Source organism: Myotis daubentonii, chromosome 1 (assembly GCF_963259705.1).
Source record: "Myotis daubentonii chromosome 1, mMyoDau2.1, whole genome shotgun sequence".
Classification (NCBI taxonomy): domain Eukaryota; kingdom Metazoa; phylum Chordata; class Mammalia; order Chiroptera; family Vespertilionidae; genus Myotis; species Myotis daubentonii.
Genome location: NC_081840.1, coordinates 180007355 through 180029447, shown reverse-complemented (window position 1 = coordinate 180029447; position 22093 = coordinate 180007355). Strand labels below are relative to the sequence as shown.

Below are 22093 nucleotides of genomic sequence, written 5' to 3'. Positions count from 1 at the left end.
ACCTAAAATCTGGAATTGCATGGTCAGCACTAGTGCATTGCAAGGTGACCTTGCCTGAGACAATTCACTCTTCGCTGGTAACTTCCATTTCCCACCCCCTTCTGCCTATAAAGGGTTTCATTTTGCACAGCCCTCCGGAACTCCTTCCTGTTTGCTAGCTGGGATGCTGCCCAATTCATGAGTGGTTGAATAAAGCCGGTAAGACTTTAAATTTCACTCAGTTGAATTTTTTAACACAACCAGTAGAATTATTCTAAGGGTTGAATAGGTGAACGCGTATGAAATTCTTCAAGCAGTGTCTCCGAGCTGGCTCTGGGCCTTGCAATGCAGCCATCACACTGGCTCCCCAGCTGTCTTATTTAGTGGTTGGCTTGAGCAATGACTTCAGGAGATTACAGTAATCATCAGAGTGCAGAATTAAAATAATAAAGAAAAACAATCAATGTGGGAGGAGAGAGAGGGGCGAGATTATTTGGCCTGTACAGATCATTTATGAAAACAAAAGAAAAGCACAGCGCTACGCAGCTAAATCAGAGGTTGCAATTAGCTCAATTGTGGAGTGACTTGGTCCCATTTTGAGCAACAATAGAAAGAGTGATCACTGTTAATTGAGGTGAATTAAGTATTCTGACTACTTAGCTTTTATAAGATTTGTAAGCCAGTGCAAAGATCCAATTTTCATGAATGCTTCTCCATTCTTCATATGGATTCATCTTTTATTTATTATGCTTCCTTTCAGACCTAGCACACTTTTCTGTAGACTAAGAAAACAAGATAACTATGTCTACAAAAGCTCATCCTTTGGAACACATTATGTAAAAGTAAATGTGTATGTGTGTGAATGAGCACACAAGCCTATTTTTAAATAACTATAGCCCAGTCTTGATTATGTAAGATTCTGAAAAATCTGAAAGGAAATAGGAGGAGGAAAGGAAGAAGAAAAAGTTGCTGTAGTGTCCTTGAGACTCAGTAATATAGGAGCCAAGAAGAAAACTCTCTACAAACACAAGGGAAATTCACAATTTACCAGAAGTTCACTATAATATCTTAAGTACTTGAAAAAAAACCTAGTGAAATTAGAGTGGTGATGACACAGCTGGACAGAGTACAGTTTGTGGTATTTACCCCACACACATACACGCACAAATGCAAAAAAAAAAAAAAAAAAAAAAACCCAAAACAGTATATTAAGTACGATTCTTAAATACCCCTTTTGCATGTATAATTTGCAAGATTCATCAACACTCCTTTAGTTCTGCTACCCCATTACACTATTTGGCAGTCTGGAATTGCTGTGGCAAAAATCCATGTTTTATTTGTAGCTCAAAATAGTTTTTTTTCAGGTGTATATGTTATGGGGTGCTGCTGCTAATTGTTACTGTTTCAAATATATCCTAAAATGTGTATTACATGGGCCGTTATGCATGAATCATTGACTAAGGACATGTTCTTGAACCTTGTTTTCATGCAAATGCAGCTGGGATAATTACAGCTCAAAGGGGATTAGAGCAACATTTTTCATGACATTTGCCCTTAACTAACTCCTTCCTATTAGCAATGTTACTGCTGCAGACAATGACTATATTATACAACTTTGGATCTCAATGTGCTGTTTATTTTAAAGTGACAGTGACAACCTCAGCAGCTGCTGGGAGAGAATAATGGGTGCTCTAGCACTGGCAGTGGTGTAGTTAGCAGTAAGGCCTTATTCATGGACATGCCTACAACTCAAAAGGCAGGAGGTAATGTTACTGATGGGATTTTATTACTATACTGTAAATTTTTATATCTAGTCAACTGTTAAATTAAGGCCACTACATATGCTTGTGAACTACACCTAAACAACAACAAAATGATTAAAATGTATTCCTTGATTCTTGCTTAAGATAGGAACACACAAAAACAGGAAATACATTTCTTCTGGTCAGAAGACTGTTTTCTGTACCCAATTTCAATCCTGTAAATCATGACTATTTAGTCTGAATTTGAATGTGTGTCTTTCCCTTGCAAAATTTCAAGATCACAAGGTTAAGAATAAAAAATTTCTAGGCTAGGGATATAACATGATAACATTATAGAGGAATCACCATTTTTCACTCTATTCAATTATCCCCATGGCTGCTACACTGAAAGCGAGGAATCCCACACTTCCATAGAACTCTGTATTTACCATCCCAAACCCTCCACCCATTGAAATGCCTCCCTTCAATGAATCTAAACGTCACAGGCCCATTCTACCCACAGTATTGACTTTGGCCCATTTATAAAGAATATTTACCCAATAAATGATGATGCTAGTGGTCAAACGGGGCCAATATTTACATTTAGAAAAGGCAATGATTATATGTTTATTTGAGGGACAGAAATATTGTATATTCTGTACCTCTAAGAATGGAATAAGGTATTTTTACCTACCTGAGAATGTTCTAGGTGCTGGCATAAGAAAACATACCAAGAGTCGTCTCTTCCACTCCCTGCCTTTCCCACCTCAAGCCTTCTTCTGGAGTCCTTTGGAGGAATAATAATACTAGCCCCAAGCTTATGAATTAACAAGCATAATTAAATGTCTACTATGTGCTTAAAATTATGCCAGGTACTTTATATGAAGACACAGAAAAGTATGCTCATTTTACTACCAGGAAGGTTTTATGTTTCATTTATTAAGAAATGCTTTGCTTCTACAGAGCTGGAACCTGTCCCAGGATTGAACTTGAGTGCATTCTAATTGTTACAATTTAGAATTACTAAGAATTAGAGACCTATACAAACATATTTCTCCAGTGCAACTAGAGTTTAGTTTTCTCTAAATACTGATGCCAGCTCAAGTCCACTGGTGTGCTTTCCTGAATATTGTTAATATTGTTGCTCTTTTAGAGCAAAGAGATAAAGTGGGACTCAAAGCACCAAGGCTTAAATTAGTCTCCATCTGCCCAGGGTAGAATTATAAAGGAGCATCTCTCACTGAGACGTTGTTCTAAGAAGTTTACATGGATCCGCCTATTCAATTCTCACAGCAATTCCATAGGCCGGTGCCATTATTTGTCTCATTTTATACATGAGACAAATGAGGCCCAGAGAAGCTAAGCAATCTAGGCAAGATTGTAGAGTTCATGGGCGGTGGAACTGGGACTCCAGTCCCTGCAACCTGTCTCCAGAGCTTTTGCTCTTAACCATACTGCCTCTCAGGAGAGTGGGATTGGAAAATGCAATGATAAAAACCAAAACAGGGCAATAAAAGCTGAAAGAAGAGGGCATAGAATCCAAAACCATCCATCCTTATCTCAAACATTGCAAATGAGTGCTAAGAGTTCTTTCTTTGCTGGGGGAGAATAATAGGAGAAGATAGAGGGATGGAGAGAGGACAAGGGGAGGGGGAGGGAAGGAGGGAGGGAGAGAGGAAAGGAGGGAAGAAGGGAAAGAGAGAGAGAGGACAGGCTGCAGTGCTTTTCCTCTGTTCAAAGTGATACAACTTTCCTTCCCATAAATTAGTGGTCTGTGTTGGCACACATGAAAAAAGATATAACTTTGCAATGAGTATATAGCATCCTTTATCCAGCAGAGAGCCCTACAGCAAGTCAGCAAAAACAGCTCTCTGCCAAAAATGAACCTTCATAGCTTCCAAAAAAATCTATTTAGAAAGCAAACAGCATTTGAATTTACTTGAAATGATACCCTTTTCTGTGACTGCTCCAGAACATGGGATTCTGTCCTTCTGGGGGAACTGAGGAATTTCCTCAATGCTGACTGGGTTGATTTGGACTTTGTACCCTTTCTCAGGTCATGGGAAGAAGTCACCATGACCTACCAGCCTGGAAATTCTGCCAAGAGGCTGAGAGTCCTGGGAATCTGCCCAGCCAGCTTCGTGGAGGTCAATGAGCACAGTCTAGACATTAAGTATCAGTCTTAAAAAGACGAAGACAGATACGATATAGTTTCAAAAGGCTGAGGAACCAACTGTGAGTAAATATTTTAACTACTGATATACTATCTTGGGCTGAGTTTTCCCAGGAACCTATTCATCAACACTGATGAAAAATTTGAATCTTCTAGTAGCTCATTACATTCTATATTCTTAATTATCTTTTCCTGAAGGAAAATTACCGTGTCTACGTGAATGAAGACTTATGTCTATTAGAAATAAAAACATCATGTGCTAGGCTAAGAGACGATATGGGCCTGTGCTGTGCCCACTCATACATCACTGGTGTGGAGAGGCACAAGTCAAAGCCAAGGGTTGGATAGAATAGAAAGAAGTCAACACGACCACAAGTTACAGCTGCCAACAGATGGATTTCCTTCAGGTTCCCACATACTATAAAACCAATACTTTTTAGATGATAGGTATACATTTCCTAAATACCCTATTTTTTAAAGTTGTCATTTGTATGGGTTAAGATCTCAGAAGTCCAGGGAGAACAGAGAGAGAGAGAGAGAGAGAGAGAGAGAGAGAGAGAGAGAGAGAGAGAGAAGCTGTTTCCCTGCCCCCTAAAAAAGTTCAATAAACTAATGATAGCTGAATTTTTTCAATAAACTCTCCAACCTGAGGAACCTATTTCTGAGGCTATAGGCAAGGATTCTGGATGGGACTCTAGGTTACCATATGGAGATGGACGTTACAACAGGGTAAAACAGAGCATTTTGATGGCAAACTGAAAAACCACTGCTTTTCATTTCCAAGTAATTTGTGAAACAAATCTCTAACCTTTAACCCATCCCTGGGATTCATCTTATCCCTGACCCTCACCCCATCCATCACCCTCAGCTGTCCATCACCCCTGGCCTATCTCTGGCCTATGCCCCTGGGGTGGGAGTCAGGGTCAGGGCGAGGACAGGGAAGAGGTGAGAATATCTGTTTTGCACATTACCTTTAAATTAAAATGCTGGAAGTTCAATAGTGCTATGTCGGAATATCCCTACAGGAAAATTACTGAGACAACGTATCCGGGTGCAAATAGCTTGCACTGAGAAATGGAAAAATATCAAGACACAAAAAGATATAAATATCAATGAACATAAAACAGGTGGCAGGAGATGCCGTGGAGCACGCTGAGGCTCATTCTCTGCTGCTCATCCACCCAGTACACACCTACCCTGTGTCAACTCTAGTTCAATAGTGTGGGCTGGAGAGGTCACAGAGGAAGAAAATCACAAGATATGAACTAGGTCTACCCTCCAAGAGCCTGCCTGAGCTAATATGTCCCTAGAGTAAGCCATTTCAAGTCTTGGCATATTTGTTTTTCCTCTATAACAGTGGTTCTCAACCTTCCTAATGCCACGACCCTTTAATACAGTTCCTCATGTTGTGGTGACCCCCAACCATAAAATTATTTTCGTTGCTACTTCATGACTGTAATTTTGCTACTGTTATGAATCGTAGTGTAACTATCTGATATGCAGGATGTATTTAGGTGACCCCTGTGAAAGGGTCGTTCGACCCCCAAAGGGGTCGCGACCCACAGGTTGAGAACCGCTGCTCTATAACATATTAACAATAACAATTTCCTTGCAATTGGAGGCACTCAATAATCATGAATGAATGAATGAATGAATGAATGCATGTATATCCCCTAGACGTTTTGAGGCTTTCCAAATTAAGGAGTGAACTGGTCGGTCTTTGGCAGAAAATAAGAACGGGTGATCTTACAACTGTGTAAGGTGGTGTTTAGGTAGTAGGCCTTGGGACACTTGCTGTCTCTGGCTAAACGCTTAAATCCCCACCCCTCCCCCACACCAGCTAGCCATTAACATCTTATTTCAGTGTAGAAATTACCGTGATAAATAAAACCTGAAAACCAATATTCTTTTTTCAACAAGTATGAAAAAGAAAAACAGTGCTCTTTAGAATAAAATGGTCTCAAAATGATATCACACTAATGAACAATCATGTACATAGCAAATCCATTTATTAAATAAACCTTTATTGAGTTCTTACTACCCGTGGGATATTATTTTATCATTCCTAACTGAATCAGCCATTGTTCCTTCCCTCTAAGAGCTGACTTTTTTCGGGGAAAACTGGACCCATAAATTAGCAGCTAGAATCCAATGGCAGAAGAAGATGGCAAAACACTAAAAGCAATGGTTTTGGTATCCAACTGCTGTTTGACCCAGTGATCTCACTTCTAGGAATATATTCTAAGAAACCTGAAACACCAATAAAAATATATATATGCACCCCTATGTCCATAGCAGCATTATTAACAATAGCTAAGATCTGGAAACCGCCCAAGTGCCCACCAGTAGATGAGTGGACTAAAAAGCTATGGTATAGTTACATACTGGAATACTATGCAGCTGCAAAAATGAAGGCGCTCTTAAACCTTGCCACAGCATAGATAGACCTGGAGGCGCTTATGCTATGCAAAATAATCCAGTTAGAGAAAGACAAATATCACATTATCTCACTTATATGTGGAATCTAATGAACAAATAAACTAACCAACAAAATAGGTCCAGTGGTATGATGCATGGAAAAGAATAACAGATCTCAGTGGGAAGGGCGATGGAAGGGTCAGGATGGGATTAGCCAAAGATCATATATGCACAACCCATGGACACAGACAATAGTGTGGGGAAGGCCTGTGGTAGGGCGGGGATTGGGTGGTAAGGGACAAAAAGGGAGGGGGGCAGGGAGATGAGGGACATCGATGATGCTGAAAACAACTTTTTCAGAAAAAGTGAGGCACGGAACAGTTATGTAACCAACCCAAGGTCACGTAAGTAGTAAGTGGCAGAACCAGATTTCAAAAACAACAGCCAGATCCCAGTAATCCATGCTTTTGGGAGTCAATCATATAAGTGTCCTAACAGAAATAAAGAAGGAAAAGCATTAGCCTAGTGGTGAGCGGGTGGGGGGAGATTCAGAAGAAACGTTTAACAGACTTTATATGTAAATAACTAGGCAAAAATCAAAAGGAGGCAGATATTGACTCAGCAAAATGAAGAACTCTCTAACACTGTCTCACTAGTGAACAGTTAGGCTCATAAAGTTCCCTGTCAACAGAATATCCAGATAGAGGCTAGAAGTCCACCTATAAATGATATCAATGGCAGTAACACTCTGGGAAAAGTGAGACTAGAGAACCCCTAAAGTCCCTTCTTTCTCAAAAGTCTATAATTTTAAGAGCATTCCATGGACCTCACTCACAGGAAGCAGAGAACAAGACAAACTCAGCAGAACTCAATTAAGATGGAGATCTAATGGGCAATTAAAAACCTATCAAGGTAATGAAATGGGTGGCATTCAGAACAGTGGGCACTCACACCACTAAAGATGATTATCTCTGCTACGTATTTCCATATCAAGAAAATTCAGAAATGGAAACAGCACAGCAAACAATGTCATGGTATAAAAACCTAAGAAATGCCAAGTAACTAAAATATGAGACACTAATCAACTCATTATGCATCTGGTTTTCCATATCAATAGATGGCGTCAAAGAATTTATTTGAGTTGTTTGGACTGTGAAATCACTTCTTTCCCCTCAAGAAGGAGAAGATCTAGTTAAACCTGAGATTAAAGAGGCGGATAAAAGTGCCCCCTGGACAGCAATGGCCTGGAATTAGACACGCTGCTACTACTGTGGCAGGCGGTCTTGAGACGTGATCCATTACAGCCGTGTCTTCCATCAGACACCAGGGAGGCTAATCCTTTTGCAAAGCATGACAGCTTCTCAAACTTGATTGTGGTGAATCCAAACCAGATTTTATGCTATACGATCAGCTTTCTTTCGCAATACAAAATCATTTTTATATTGTATTGGGTATTAAGTTCATTAGATTTAAATTTGCAAACAAAGATGTAGATGCCTGCAATGCAGCCTGCTCTGGACTCCCTTGAGGCTCATCTAGCAGAATAAAATGTCAAATAATAGCGAGATAGAAATATATTGAATCAGGGCTTCTCTATTTAAAAAATGCTGTCAAATGGTAACAGAGTTTTCCACTTCCTTAAAGAGAACCATTCAAATTTCCATCTCTAAAGAAAGAAGGCTACAATGTGTCATCAGAACATTCTCATTAATACCATTGCTTTTCAAGTGAATGTCATCAACTCTGAAGCCTTTATTACTCTGACAGCAGGCTGAAATTCTTAGAGGCTGACTTACCTTTTTGCAGTCAGATAAGGACTTCTCACTGCCCAGTGTGCTGAAAACGGTGGTCTGCAAAACAGGAAGGTGGGAGACACATTAGAATGGTCGGAGTGTAATGATATAGGCCCAGACCTGTGCATCTCCAATCAAGGTGGGTACCACTCCCTGGGACCCCGCTGATTTCTCTGGAATTTAAAAAGTGTCTGCCTTTCACTGCTCCCGTTGCCACCCCCAACTGGAACGCTTATTATAGGCAACAATGACCCAGTGAAATAAAGATTCTTATTTACATTCACTTCACAAAAAAAGGTAATTGTAGCACAATTAGGTTGCCAAAGATCATACACCTCGGAAATAGACCAGAACTCAAAAACAAGTTGTCTGACTCCAAAACCCACCTTCTCAGCCACACATGGTACTTTCTCTTTATCTTGAAGAGATATGTCCAAAATGTCAACTGCCAAAAATCTTTCAAATGATAACTTTTATGAGCTGAGTGATGAATGGAGCTTCTCTCCATTCATGAGGTTTGTGGCTCTGAACAGCAGTACCGTTCAGGCTTGCATCTCCTCTCCTCTTTCTTTAGCACTTCATCATCCCAGTGATTGACATATTTGTGTATCTATTTTCTTGACCTCATGAACTACTAGAAAGGCACTTAAACAGTCAAGGCCAGTTGAAATTTACAAGTTTGTTACTTTTGGGTTATCCTATGAAGTGTTCAACTGAGCTGTGGTCAGCCACATACATAGTATTTGCTTTTTTTTGTTTCATTAAATCTTTCTTTTTCTTTAATTACAAAACTAATATGTATTCTTAATGAGTTAATCCCCATTCTAACCTATCCTCCTGAGGTAACCAGTAATAACAATTTGTGTTCATCTTTCCACACTTTCTCTACACTCACATGAATTACATGTTAATTATATTTATTATATTACATATGCAATATAGAATTTTCTTTCTTGAGATCACACCATCCTACTAAGACTATATTATCAACATCTTCCCAAGTCAGTTCATATAGACTGACTCATTATTCTCAATAGCTATGTAACATTCCATAATATAGATACTGAAAGGGCGAGTCGTCTCGGGGCCTGACCACGCTGCTGGCGGCCTTGGGCACCGACTCCCCAGCCCACGGCGGGAGCCCGGCGCAGGCTGCCACCCGCCCGCCACCCCCGGACCGGACCCTCACGGCAGCAGCTGCGGCGGGGCAGGGCGTGTGCCCTCGCCCGAGAAGATGGAGGAGGAGGCGATCGCCGACGCCCCCGGGAACAAGACGGAGGACGTGGACTTCCTGCCTGGGCTGGAACTGGTCGATCTACTGGACCCCCAGCAACCGGACTGGCCCCTGGAGCCCGGGCTCAGCTCGCCCTGGGGGGGCTAGGACTGCGCCCTCCATCTTGCCCTGGGTCCTCCATTTTTGGGGCGGCCGCCATGTGCTCAGGAGAGTGCCTTCTTCCCGGAAGCCCAGGCCCCTGCTGGCCACGCCCAGGATTTCTTTAAACTAACCAATGACAATCAAGGGACGTGCGCGCCATAGAGATGACCCGACTCGCGCCTGGCCAATCGGCGGGGCCCACAGTCCCCTCTCCTGCCCTCACTCCACGCCCCTTTAAAACCCCCTGTCCCATCAGGCCTCTCTCTCTCTCGGCCACTGGAGCTTACCGTTGCATCGGTGAGTGTGGCAGGGGAGCCAAACCCGGGTTTGAAATAGATGACTCTTTGCTTTTGCATCGGACTGACTGGTTCCCTGGGGGTCTTGGGAACTTTGAAATCTGGGCACAACAATACCCCATACTTTATGTAGGCTTTCCTTTATTGATTGATATTTAGTGATTTCCAGGTTTTGATTCTTTTGTGTTGATTTTCTTTGTTTGCTGCAATAAGTATCTTTAGATAAAAAGGTAGATAGATAGATGATAGATAGATGATAGATAGATAGATAGATAGATAGATAGATAGATAGATAGATATAATATACTTTGGTAAGGCTTGAAGATCTAATGTATGTAAACTTTCTCCTATGCTCTCCTCATATATCATAAAAATATTTACCACCTCACCTAGAGTTTTATTTTGTTTTGGGACAAGCACTAGGGAAAGTTAAGAATCTGAACCAACACATGATCTGCCCCAAAATAATATGCAGTATTAAAGGACAGAAAACGCAGATGTGGACACACACACACACACACACACACACACACACACAAAGTATCTTTAATGAAGAAAAAATAAGTTTAAGATTTAGGTTGGGTGTGATCCTTAAATTTGGTGTGCTGGCAGTTTTTATTTATGTTTTTATTTTGTTTGTGAGGGAAGAAATGCATGTTTTTTAGAAAGTTTGAATTAAAAGGGGAAAACTGGGAAGAGGGAAGTATTTTGGTGTTGGAAGAAAAGAGAAAAAGCAAAAGTCAGAAGGGAGGAAAGGTTCATAAAAACAGACACCAGAATTACCAAGAAAAGGAAGAAAAGGACTCCCATAAAGAAACAGCCATCTTTTCTCAAAGAATGAGGGCACGTGATTCATTCTTCTTATCATAACCTGTCCCATTGATCTAATTTCAACCCTGACAAACAGCAGCCTGTGTTGGCAGGACCAAGCATAGTCCTGGAGTTCCATGCCATGTTTATCTATGCTGCTGCCTGGTTTGCCTTCGTTTCTCTCATTTCTATATTCCTTGGGGATGCAAGGGAAGATGCCTTTGCTTGCTGTTCAAAGATTATATCACTAACGAGAAAGAGAAAAGCCAAAGGAGGCAGTTCTCACATGCTATAGTGAGAACCCCGCCTGCAATCTTTCAATCAAATACCTTCCTCATGACCTTCATCATCTTGACGCATTTGTATACCTGAGCATCCTGGCATGGGGGCCCTCTGCTCACTCTCAGATTTCTGCTCCAGGGAGGTAAAGTCCTAACAAGACTTGGTCACTGCTGTGGCCCCATTACCTAGCCCAGTGCCTGAGACAAAGAAGGTATCCAATTAATATACATTGAATGGACGCCAAAAAAGAAGGCATAGGCAAAACTGTACTCCTTATCCCAAAACACTGTCTGGGAAGCATAATGCTGAAAACGCAGCCTCACATGTAGTAAGTAAAGCCAAAGGAGAGAAATAAAACTCCTGAATGATAGCAAAATACATTTTCTTTCTATTTAGCATACGTCCATTATCTATTATCCACTTGGTTTGGCTAAATCAATTTTTCAATGTTGGGCCTATGAACATTTTGAACTGGATAAGTCTCTGTTGTGGGGGGTGATGGGGGCATGCATGCTGTGCTGTGCATTGTAGGATGTTTTGCAACATCTCTGGCCTCTACCCACCAGATGCCAGTAAAACGTACCCCTCCCCATGTCAGTTGTGACAACCAAAAATGTCCCCAGACATTGCCAATTGTCCCCTGGGGAGGGGTGAAAAATTACCCCTAGTTGAGGATAATGGGTCTAAACTCTAAAGGAGCTAGTTACAGAAATTATTCTAATTCCCTGGCTAGTTCAACAATTTTTTTTTCCTGGAATTTCTCTTCTTGTCCATGATTTCAAATCTCATTCTCAGTCCTAAATGGAAGTCAAAACCTGAGGAGGACCCAAATTCCAGCTATTGAAGACCTGTGTGCGGGCAACTTGAGAGACTAAATGCATTTTTAAGCTTCAGACACACCACTGGGGAGAGTAAATTAACTAACGTGTCTAAAAAAGACAGACATTAGTGCTATAAACCCAGGGAAATGATCTTTGAAATTAAACAATGCCATTCAACCTTCAAGAACAGTGTCAGGTAACCGGAAAAACACAAGGCAGGAGAAATGAGAGCCAGAGATGGGTGAAATTGGCCTTCCTGAACAAACTTAATACAATTAGCTCTAAATGTTACATTTGTAGAAAAGAAACACTTGAGCCAAAGGACAAATGTATGGTGAACTCTCAGCACCCGGAAGGAGTGTGAAAGAGGTACATATGGCACGGGTCACTGAGAGTCCGTCTCCTTAATTTGGCCATTTTCTAAAGGGATTTTACTTATACGCTTGGTCAGCCTCATTCCGTTCCTGTCTAAAGACTAAGCAGCATTCCAGTTCCCTAATTGCAGCTATTGTAAATGACTTTGGGCGGGCTTTCTAAACCTTCCATAACATGTTCACTTTAATTACTGAAAATGAAAGACTCAAAGCATGGCAACTTACCCATGCTGTGACCTTCTTGATTGTTGCATCAATATTTTTCTACTAAAGAGGAAACTCCTCATGAGTCGCCTCCACCAAAGTTGCAGGATGCTGCATTTGTCACAGGAGCGCCAGCGTGACGACGCACAAGGGCTTTTGTAGCGCGCTGACTTCTAACCCTGTTGTCAGGGTGGCCAGCATGGGGTGAACAGTATTGTGCATGGACCACTGTAGCAATTTCCCAAAATGAATCTAGCAAGGTGGGGCCCCACTGTTTTCCATTTATGCACTGATGCCTGAAATTCCACTTACTAGAGCTCAGTTTTTAGCATAAGGCTTTCAGTCATAATAGACAAACCCTCGAGAGATGCTAGGGTGAAAAGGGGGAGATTGAACACTTCGTGTTTTATAATCCGTTGGTCTATTACACCTTAGAAGGAATGAGTTTATCAGATCCTTTCCTACAAGCAGATATTTCAAAAAATAATAATTTCAAATGCAGACTTAACAGGAAATGAAGACTTACATCATGAAGACACTGGATACTCAATGGTGATGGGAAAAGGTCTAAAGGCACAGATGGCAGGCTAGACTCCCTAAAATGCAGACTGTGAGATGGAGGTGAGCATGCAGGAGGTTCAGTAGAGAGTGCTGTTGGGATCTCCACTTGTAGAAGGAAGGGGAAGAGAGCAGGTCTGAGCAGAGGGAGACGTTGGGCCGTGGTGTAAATTCAGCAAAGGTCTCAGCCAACCAAATGGGGAAATCTAAAGATGGGACCGACCTGACCCATGTGGGATGAGGGGAAGGGCTGCCCTGGGAAGGGGGCGTCACCATAAACACAATGATTCTTTTCAGAATTCCCTGAGAGGGATTCCCTAAGAGGACTGACAGCACAGGGCAGGCTAGCAACAGGGAGATCGGTGGGGTGCATTGCTGTGTCCACAGTTAATATATTTTACTTTGATATACTTTTGCTAAGGACAGATACAGGCTATGGCAAACTTACTTAGTTGAATGGTGACCCCTTATTAGAGCTGACAGTTTTGCTGGCCTTTTATGATAGAGTTGCTGGGCAGATAAACAAATGGACCACTTGCTCAGGAGTCTAGGTGTTTAATTCTTGTCACTGCATAATAGACCTGCTTGTGGGCTTATGATGGATTGCTGGCCTCGAGGTCTTGAATTTTTCATTATGAAACAAGGAAACCCATATGCATTTCCTTTTAGGTTATAATAGCTCTGGCTAATTGGAGAAAATGGGACGGATACTATCAGGTACATTGTTTGGAAATCAGTGTGTATACTGCCAACGTCTCCTCTCCACCCTCTGAGGAGGAATATTTGACTAGATAACACGGTCTGCTCTTGATTATCTACAGAGGTAGAGAGTTTTACAGGTGACCCACAAAAGCATAGCTGATAAGATGTCTTTACATCTGACTTTGAGACACACAAATTATGGTTAATTCAGAAAACTGAGGTGCTTAAACATGTCTTCGTCAAATTACCACCAACAGCCATGTGTAGAAATATTCCAATGGGCAGAAAGGCCAAAGCAACCCAGAAGGAAGAGTGACTTGAAATAACAACTATAAGGCCTTGGTCAGAGAAGCCAGATGGAGGAGCAGTGATTGAGGGTTTATCCAGTCCAGCCTATGGAAAGAAACTTCTGGCAGGGCAGCTGCTTATCCGAGTCTCACGGGCGGGAATGTTTTGCAAAGTGACTGAACACTGAAAAGAGACTCCATATGTTCTATACTCCTTTTTAAGGGAGAGTATACCTCTGAGAGTTATTACAGTGTTATTTTATTCCCGCTAAATTAGGTTTAAAAAAACTGAAATAGATATATTCTATCTCTGCTGAGCCAATTTCTGCAATGGAATGTCTATAACTAAGATTTATATTTTAAAACCAGCAAACATGTGACATGATTAAATTGGAACAAAGTCAGGTGCAAAAGAAGAGAACAGCATTGAGTATTAGATTATAAAAATTAAGGAATTCAGAAACTAAATATCTGCGATAGATGGTAGTGTAATGAAATTTTACGTCAAACATCAGTGCCTGTGTGTGTGTGTGTGTGTGTGTGTGTGCATGTTTTGTTTTCAGCCAGATTCCACCAAACAGAGGCCAGCTAGTTTTGATGAATGGTCGAATTCCATTGAAAGCTATGAACCCTGTAAAGGAATAATGCCGCATAACGCATCTCCATTTGATACCTGCAATTTGCACCCCACAGACACACTGACTGATTTCTTACTCCTTGATGGGTGTCACGACTAGGCCTACTCATATTACTAACAATTTGAAAGTCTCTTACACTTGAATCGATGGCTCCCAAAAGTGCATACTACTTGGATGCTCTCACAGACATTTTAGTCAGCCAATTTTAGGATTTCTAGCATGAATTTCCATTTGGTCTTCATATTTAGTAGATTAGTATTGATACATGTACACTGAAAATAGTGGTAGCCCTCCAGGCAAAATATGGCATTCATATTTATTTATTTATTTTAACTGCATAGTTATAAAATACAACCAGCTAAAGGAAAAAAAAATTATAGCCTGGAATAAATGATAAAATTACAGTGTTTTCTTGTAGCCCATGAATACTGAAAATTTCAATTAACCAAGTGAAAAGCCATTGAATATGCCAGCAGGATTTATATCCCAGACTAATGACCATCATCTGCATCCTATTTAGCTAATGAAGGTTTGGAACACTTGTGGATAATTAAGGGAAAGCTGATGGGAGGAAATTTGAGCCATGGAAAGATCAAATCTATTTATGTCTGCATTTAAAACTAAACATATCTAATAGTTCACTCAATCAAGGCATAATGTCTGTTCATTTGGGATAAGATAGATTCCCATAAGTTATGAGCCACTGGCATGGCTTGGTGGTTGAGCATCGACCTATGAACCAGATTAGCTCCCCAAACATGAAATCCATTCCTCATTCACTTATTCAATAAATTCTTATTGAACACCTACCATGTACCCCTGCCCTTGTGTATCAAAATGACAGCACCGTGATTTCCTTAATGTTTTCCCACCACTTTCCCTCTTCTACCTGAATTAAGTTTACAGCTCTGGGTTTCACTTTACCCAAGTAACTACCATCCACCTGTCTGTCATAACAGTGACGGCATAGCTGCAATCCAGAGGCAGGATGGGAAAGGACAGGATGTGCAATAGGGTACCTCATTTATTCTGAGACCTGGGAGGGCACAAGGGGGTGAGCCTCAGACTCACTAATTGGTAAACACTCATGTGAGGAAGATGAAAGACTGAACCAGTCATTTCATTCAACTGTTAATATCCCACTTAAGTAGGAGCACCTTAAAACCCCCTCTCTGGACCCCCACCATAATCTCCAACAAGTTTGTGTTTAACAAAGGCCATGCTTCAAGGACCTGCAATCCTAGAGTCTATGTCAATGTTGAAAATGGCATGTTGTAGAAAGTCAAATGTCAACTCCATCTTAAGTACACATGTTTGTGTCTTTCAGAATCACTCCCATGTCTGAAAGGAAAGCCAAGTACAAAAAATCAGCAAAATCAGAGCCTACACATATCCAGGTGAGCATAACTCTAAGTCAATAGATCTCAACCATTGGAGGCATAAGAATCACCTGGGAGTCTTGATAAAACCCTAGAGCAGTGGTTCTCAACCTTGGCTGCACATTAGAATCATCTGGGAATCTTTTTAAAATCCTGATTTCTGGGCGTCATCCTCCGGAAATTCTGTTTCTTTGTTACTAATGTAGCCCCACCCCATAACAAAGAAACAGACTTTCCAGAGGATGAGACCCAGAAGTCAGGATTTTAAAAAGATTCCCAGGTGATTCTAATGTGCAGCCAAGGTTGAGAACCACTGCCCTAGAAGTTCTGATTCAGGAGATATGGGGCAAGGCCCAGGAATCTGCATTTCTAACACATTTCCAGGTAAAATTGATGCACCATACCTTGAGAACCAGTGATCTAAGATATACCCAAGTAGTTAACAGTAATGATAACTTTTATAACCTCATAACAGAAATAAAACAGTATTTTTGACTGGAATTTCCATAGCATAATTTTAATTAGTAACAATACTAATAACACCTTCTGACATTTATATAAAACTTCCAATTTCTAGAGCTCCTCAACACACACTGTTTCACTTGAATTTCCAAACTCTATGAAGTAGTTGTTATACTCACTGTAGAACACTAAGAAACAGAGAAATGCCCAGCCGGCATGGCTCAGTGGTTGAGCATTGACCTATAAACCAGGAGGTCATTGTTCAATTCCCCATCAGGGCACAGGCCTGTGTTGTGGGCTCAGTCCTCAGTATGGGGCATGCAAGAGGCTCTCTCTCATCATTGATGTTTCTATCTCTCCCTCTCCATTCCTCTCTGAAATCAATAAAAAAAAATATTTTTTAAATAAAGAAAGAAACAGAGAGGTTAAGTGACTTGCCCATGTTTTCTTAACTAGTAAGCAGTTAAATCAAGATTCAGTTCATTGGCCTTCAAAAGTATTTCGAGGATAGCGTGTGCTATGAGAATTATACTCTGGGATCATCAGAGTACAATATGAAATTCACTTAAAAACTAACAATGTGAGGTTACTCTAGTCTCATATCAATGTCAAAGGTGCTTTACTAACAACTTAATATTAATTCCTTCTTCCTCAGCATTGTTTTTAAAAGCTAATGAGACTTTGCATTCATGGTGAGTTTTATGAAAGAGATTTCTTTTTATTCATTTCAGAAAGGAAGGGAGAGGAAGAAAGAGATAGAAACATCAATGATGAGAGAGAATCATTAATTGGCTCTCTCCTGCATGCCCCCTACTGGGGATCAAGCCTGCAACCCAGGCATCTGCCCTTGACCAGAATTGAACCTGGGACACTCCATGCACTGAGCCAAACTGACTAGGGCTAAAAGAGATTTTTTTTTTAAGCTTCCTTAAAAAAGGCTAGGTCAAGCAGAGACTGAGAAATCCTATATAATAAAAAGCTAATATGCAAATCAACCAAAGGGCAGAATGACTGGTTGCTATGACACACCCTGACCACCAAGGGGCAGACGCTCAATGCAAGAGCTGCCCCCTGGTGGTCAGTGCGCTCCCACTGGGGGAGCACTGCTCAGTCAGAAGCTGGGCTCAGGGCTGGTGAGCGGAGCGGTGGTGGCAGGAGCCTCTCCCACCTCCGTGACAGCACTATGGATGTCTGACTGACGGACATCCCTGAGGGCTCCTGGACTGCAAGAGGGCACAGGCCAGGCTGAGGGACACCGCTCCCCCCACCCCAGTGCACAAATTTCATGCACTGGGCCTCTAGTGTATACATAAGGTCCAGATACAAAGTTAAGGTCAGCAGCAACTGTGAACCCTAGGAACATGGGAGAAGAGGTGTTAGCTTTTTAGTATGGGCCCCCCCACCCTACAGGGAGTGAACCTTTGATGTTTTCAGGTTAGTAGCTTTGGGGTAAAAACCTGTAGGGAGCTCTGAATCTGCAGGGAGCACAAGGAACTCCATGGTTTACAAACTGCACAGGAGTAAAAGACAGGACCTGAGCATGTTCTCCACAAACAGCCACTGGAACCAACTCCCTTGCTGTGCCTCAAACCCTTAACCCTGGTGGGAAGGATTCTGCACACCAGGTAGATGCTGTGCTTTGGGGCAAGGATGGAGACACTATCAGAACACAATTCATGCACCTTACCACAGTATTTGAATGTGGCCAATTAGTGCCAAGAGGAGCAGAGCCACAAAGCAGACACAACAAAATGCATCACATCAGGACAAAAGGCACTGAGCAGGGTCAAGCTTCATCCCACACAGTAGCAGACCAAGTCTCCCTAAAAATCATCAACATAGGCTAACAGCGCCTACTCTGGGTCATCCCATTACACTGGGGCCTTGACTTATGAGTTTAATTCGTTCCGTGATGGAGCTCGTAACTCAAATTACTCATATGTCAAATCAAAAAGTGAACGAGTGAGACACGTGATGCTGGGCTGATGTTGTGACGTTCACTGTGACGTTCGCTGCGCCAACTAGCGGTGGGGTAACCCGAATTTTAGTTCGTAACCCGAATTTTAGCTCGCAACTCAAAGCAAAAAATCGGCCGAGAGAAGGCTCGTATCTCGAAAAACTCGTTAGTTGGGACACTCGTAAGTCAAGGCCCCACTGTATTTTTTCCAGAGCAGAATATCCTAATATGATGTGGTAAATGCTGAAGGAAGATGGATTGAAGGAATTGAGGCAAATAAGAAGAGCAAAATATTTATGTATATTCTGACATCAAACGAATAGTGAGGAAACTTTATATTAACATTCTATGTATATAAGTATCTACATTTTTTTTTCATCTACAATTTTTGAGTCAATAGCTGTGGAACTTTATTTTTTTAAAATATATTTTATTGATTTTTTTTTTTTTTTTTTTTTTTTTACAGAGAGGAAGGGAGAGGGATAGAGAGTTAGAAACATCGATGAGAGAAAAACATCAATCAGCTGCCTCCTGCACACCTCCAACTGGGGATGTGCCCGCAACCAAGGTACATGCCCTTGACCAGAATCAAACCTGGGACCCTTCAGTCCGCAAGCCGATGCTCTATCCATTGAGCCAAGCCAGTTAGGGTTAGCTGTGGAACTTTAATAAGACATCAACTACTTTGAAAGATTACTACTCAAAACTAGGGAATTTAGATCCTTAAAAGCCCTGCAAATCTCTACTGCACCTTATCAAGCTCCTTTGGTGAAACTTATCAAGCTCCTTTGGTGATTCCACATTGCACTGTAAACTCATCAAGGCCAGAGGCCAACTTTTAATCATCTTTGTACCCTATATTTTAGCACAGTGATGGTCACAGGGGTGAGGATGCAGAAGGAACTTCATAAATGTTGAAGGCATAGTTAATCAGGTAAGGGAGGAAGAGAGGAAAAAGAAAGAAGGAGGCAGAAAATAAAGGAAGAGTAATGGTAATGGGGGTGCATATTATGTGGGAAAGGTATTATGAATTGAATTGTTGGCCCCAAAAGGAGATGTGATGTCCTAACCCAGGGATGGCAAATCTTTTGAGCTCGGCGTGTCAGCATTTTGAAAAACCCTAACTTAGTTCTGGTGCTGTGTCACATATAGAAATTTTTTGATATTTGTAGCCATAGTAAAACAAAGATGTATATTTTTGATAGTTATTTTATATATTTAAATGCCATTTAACAAAGAAAAATCAACCAAAAAAATGAGGTCACATGTCACCTCTGACATAGGTTCGCCATCACTGTCCTAACCCCTAGTACCTGTGAATGTAAGCGTTTTTGTGGAAATAGGATGTTTGCAGATAATCCAGTTAAAATGACATTATTAGGGTGGGTTCTAATCTAATATGACCAGTATCCTTATTTTAAAAGGGGAAATTTGGCCCTGGCAGGTATTCTCAGTGTTTAGAGTATAGGGCCAATGGTTTGATTTCCAGTCAAGGGCACATACCTGGATTGCAGGTTCAATACTTGGCCAGGTCAGGATCCCATGCAGGATGCAACTAATAGATGTGTCTCTTTCACATTGATGTTTCTCTCTCTCTCTCTCCCCCTCTCTCTCTCTCTCTCTCCCCTCCCCTCCCTCCCTCCCTTCAACTCTCTTAAAACTCAATGGAAAAGTATCCTTGAGTGAGGATTAAGAATGAATAAATGAATGAATAGATAAATAAATAAATAAATAAATAAATAAATAAATAAATAAATAAATAAATAAGGGAAATTTGGGCACAGACACTCACAGAGGGAAGATGAGGTGAAGATAGCCGACTGATGATGGAGGCAGAGACTGGATAGATGAAGCTGTAACAAAGAAACACCAAGGACTGACAGCCACCATTAGAAGCTAGGAAGTGGCAAGGAAGGGTTCTACTCAGAGTCTCAGAGGGAGCATAGCTCTGCTGACACCTTGATTTTGGACTTCTGGCCTCCAGAACTATGAGAGAATAAATGCTGTATTAAGTCACCCAGTTTGTAGCACTTTTTTATGGTAGCCCTATTGAAACTAACACAGAGAGAGGCTCTCTATTTATTGATCACCTATTACAGTGGTTGACAATCCTTTCCTGTAAAAAGACAGACAATAAATATTTTAGGCTTTGTGGTCTCCAAGGTCTCTGTCACAACAACTCAACTCTGTCACTGTTACATAAAAGGGGTTATAGACAAAACATAAATGAATGTGTGTGTCTGGGTTCCAATAAAATATTATTTTATAGACACTGAAATTTGAATTATATATAATTTTCATATATCATGAAATATGATTCTTCTTTTGCTTTTTGCCTAACTATTTAAAAATGTGAAAACTACTTTTAGCTTGCAGGCCTTATGAAATCAGACAGTGGGCCAGATTACACCTGAAAGCTAGAGTTTGTTTACCCTTGGGTCCAGATCTAAGAATCAGAAACACCTGGCTCTCGTCCTGGTTCCACTAATTATTATTCTTGTAACCTTCATTACATCACTAGCTTCCATCTTCAAAAAAGCATAATAAACTTTTCCCTACCCAGCTGGATGATTATTAAGAGGATAAGATAAAAATCATGTACCTTTAAATATTTTGCATATGGTAATGGTATTGATACTTTGATATATTTAGCCCTGTCTTACTCTTCAGAAATAAATATCAACACTAAGGTCAGGGTGCTGATCAATTGACTCTGAGTCATGAGCCAGGGCAGAGTAGAAACAAACACTACAGCCCCTTTAATCACAGGCATCTTCAGATAGATCAGGGAAGAGGATAAGGTGCATATCACAGTATTTGATGTTTTTCTCTCTCTCCCTCTCCAACCCTCTCTGAAATCAATAAAAAAAATATATATTTTTTAAATAAAGCAACAGAGAAGTGACTTGCCCAAGTTTTCTTAGCTAGTAAGCAGTTAAATCAAGGTTCAGGTCATTGGCCTTCAGAAGTATTTCTAGGATAGCGTGTGCTATGAGAACTATACTCTGGGATCATCAGAGTACAATATGAAATTCACTTAAAAACTAACAATGTGAGGTTTAGGCAGGCAGAGGACTCTGACGTAAACCGCAAGTCCAAGGAAAATGCTTATTCGTCTTTGGTCACATGTGACCCTGGGCTACTGCAGAATCAAGAATTTCTTGTTTCAAGGAATGTTGTAGTCTAGATCGGGCCTGCTGCTGGGAGGCTGTACTTTTTCATCATTCTAACGAAATATTCATCATCCACTAAAGCTCTTTTGGCCATCTTGAGCCCGTGTGCACAGTGCCAGCTGCTGACAAAGCCATAAATATGGCCCAGCATGCAGAACTGTCCTCACGCTCCCTGCCACAGGGTTGGAACACTGCCCCAGCACACGCTCTGTGGAGCTGCACTGGGCTGACAGCCCCAGGTTTTCAGGTCTGGCACAAGGTAAAGCCAAAGAAAGCACCGAGGAATAAAGAAAGTGGTTCACTGGGGGAATTATCATTTGCTGATGCTGCATAGGGCTGTAGACCTCCCTGGAACTGAGTTATGCCCTTGAGGAACTGAGAACCAATCATTCCAAATTACTAGCATAACCCACCCTAGTCAGAAGTCCTTAGGAAGTAGGGATTTTTATTCCAATTTAATTTTTCCAATTCTCCTTCATCCTGAAGACTGTGCATCTCCTGGAGGTAGAGAGATAAGATGTCACTGAACTTTTTCTCAGCTCCTGACTTCCTACTCATGTTAGAAGCGAACAGGAGAGCATCTACATCCCTAGCCAACTGCTGGCTGCTACCAATATCTGGGCTCTCATCCTCCCTGTTGCCCTCCTCCACACTGCCTCCTCCATCCTGG

General features: G+C 41.2%; 1 protein-coding gene across 1 annotated transcript in view; it reads right to left on the bottom strand.

The window, feature by feature from the left end:
* LOC132217299 (ras-GEF domain-containing family member 1B-A-like) overlaps positions 1 to 22093 on the bottom strand; it is a 414551-nt gene that overhangs the window by 213001 nt on the left and 179457 nt on the right. Inside the window, exon 3 of the mRNA XM_059667388.1 lies at positions 8109 to 8162. Coding sequence (XP_059523371.1) covers positions 8109 to 8162 — 54 coding nt within the window. The remainder of the gene's footprint in view (positions 1 to 8108; positions 8163 to 22093) is intronic.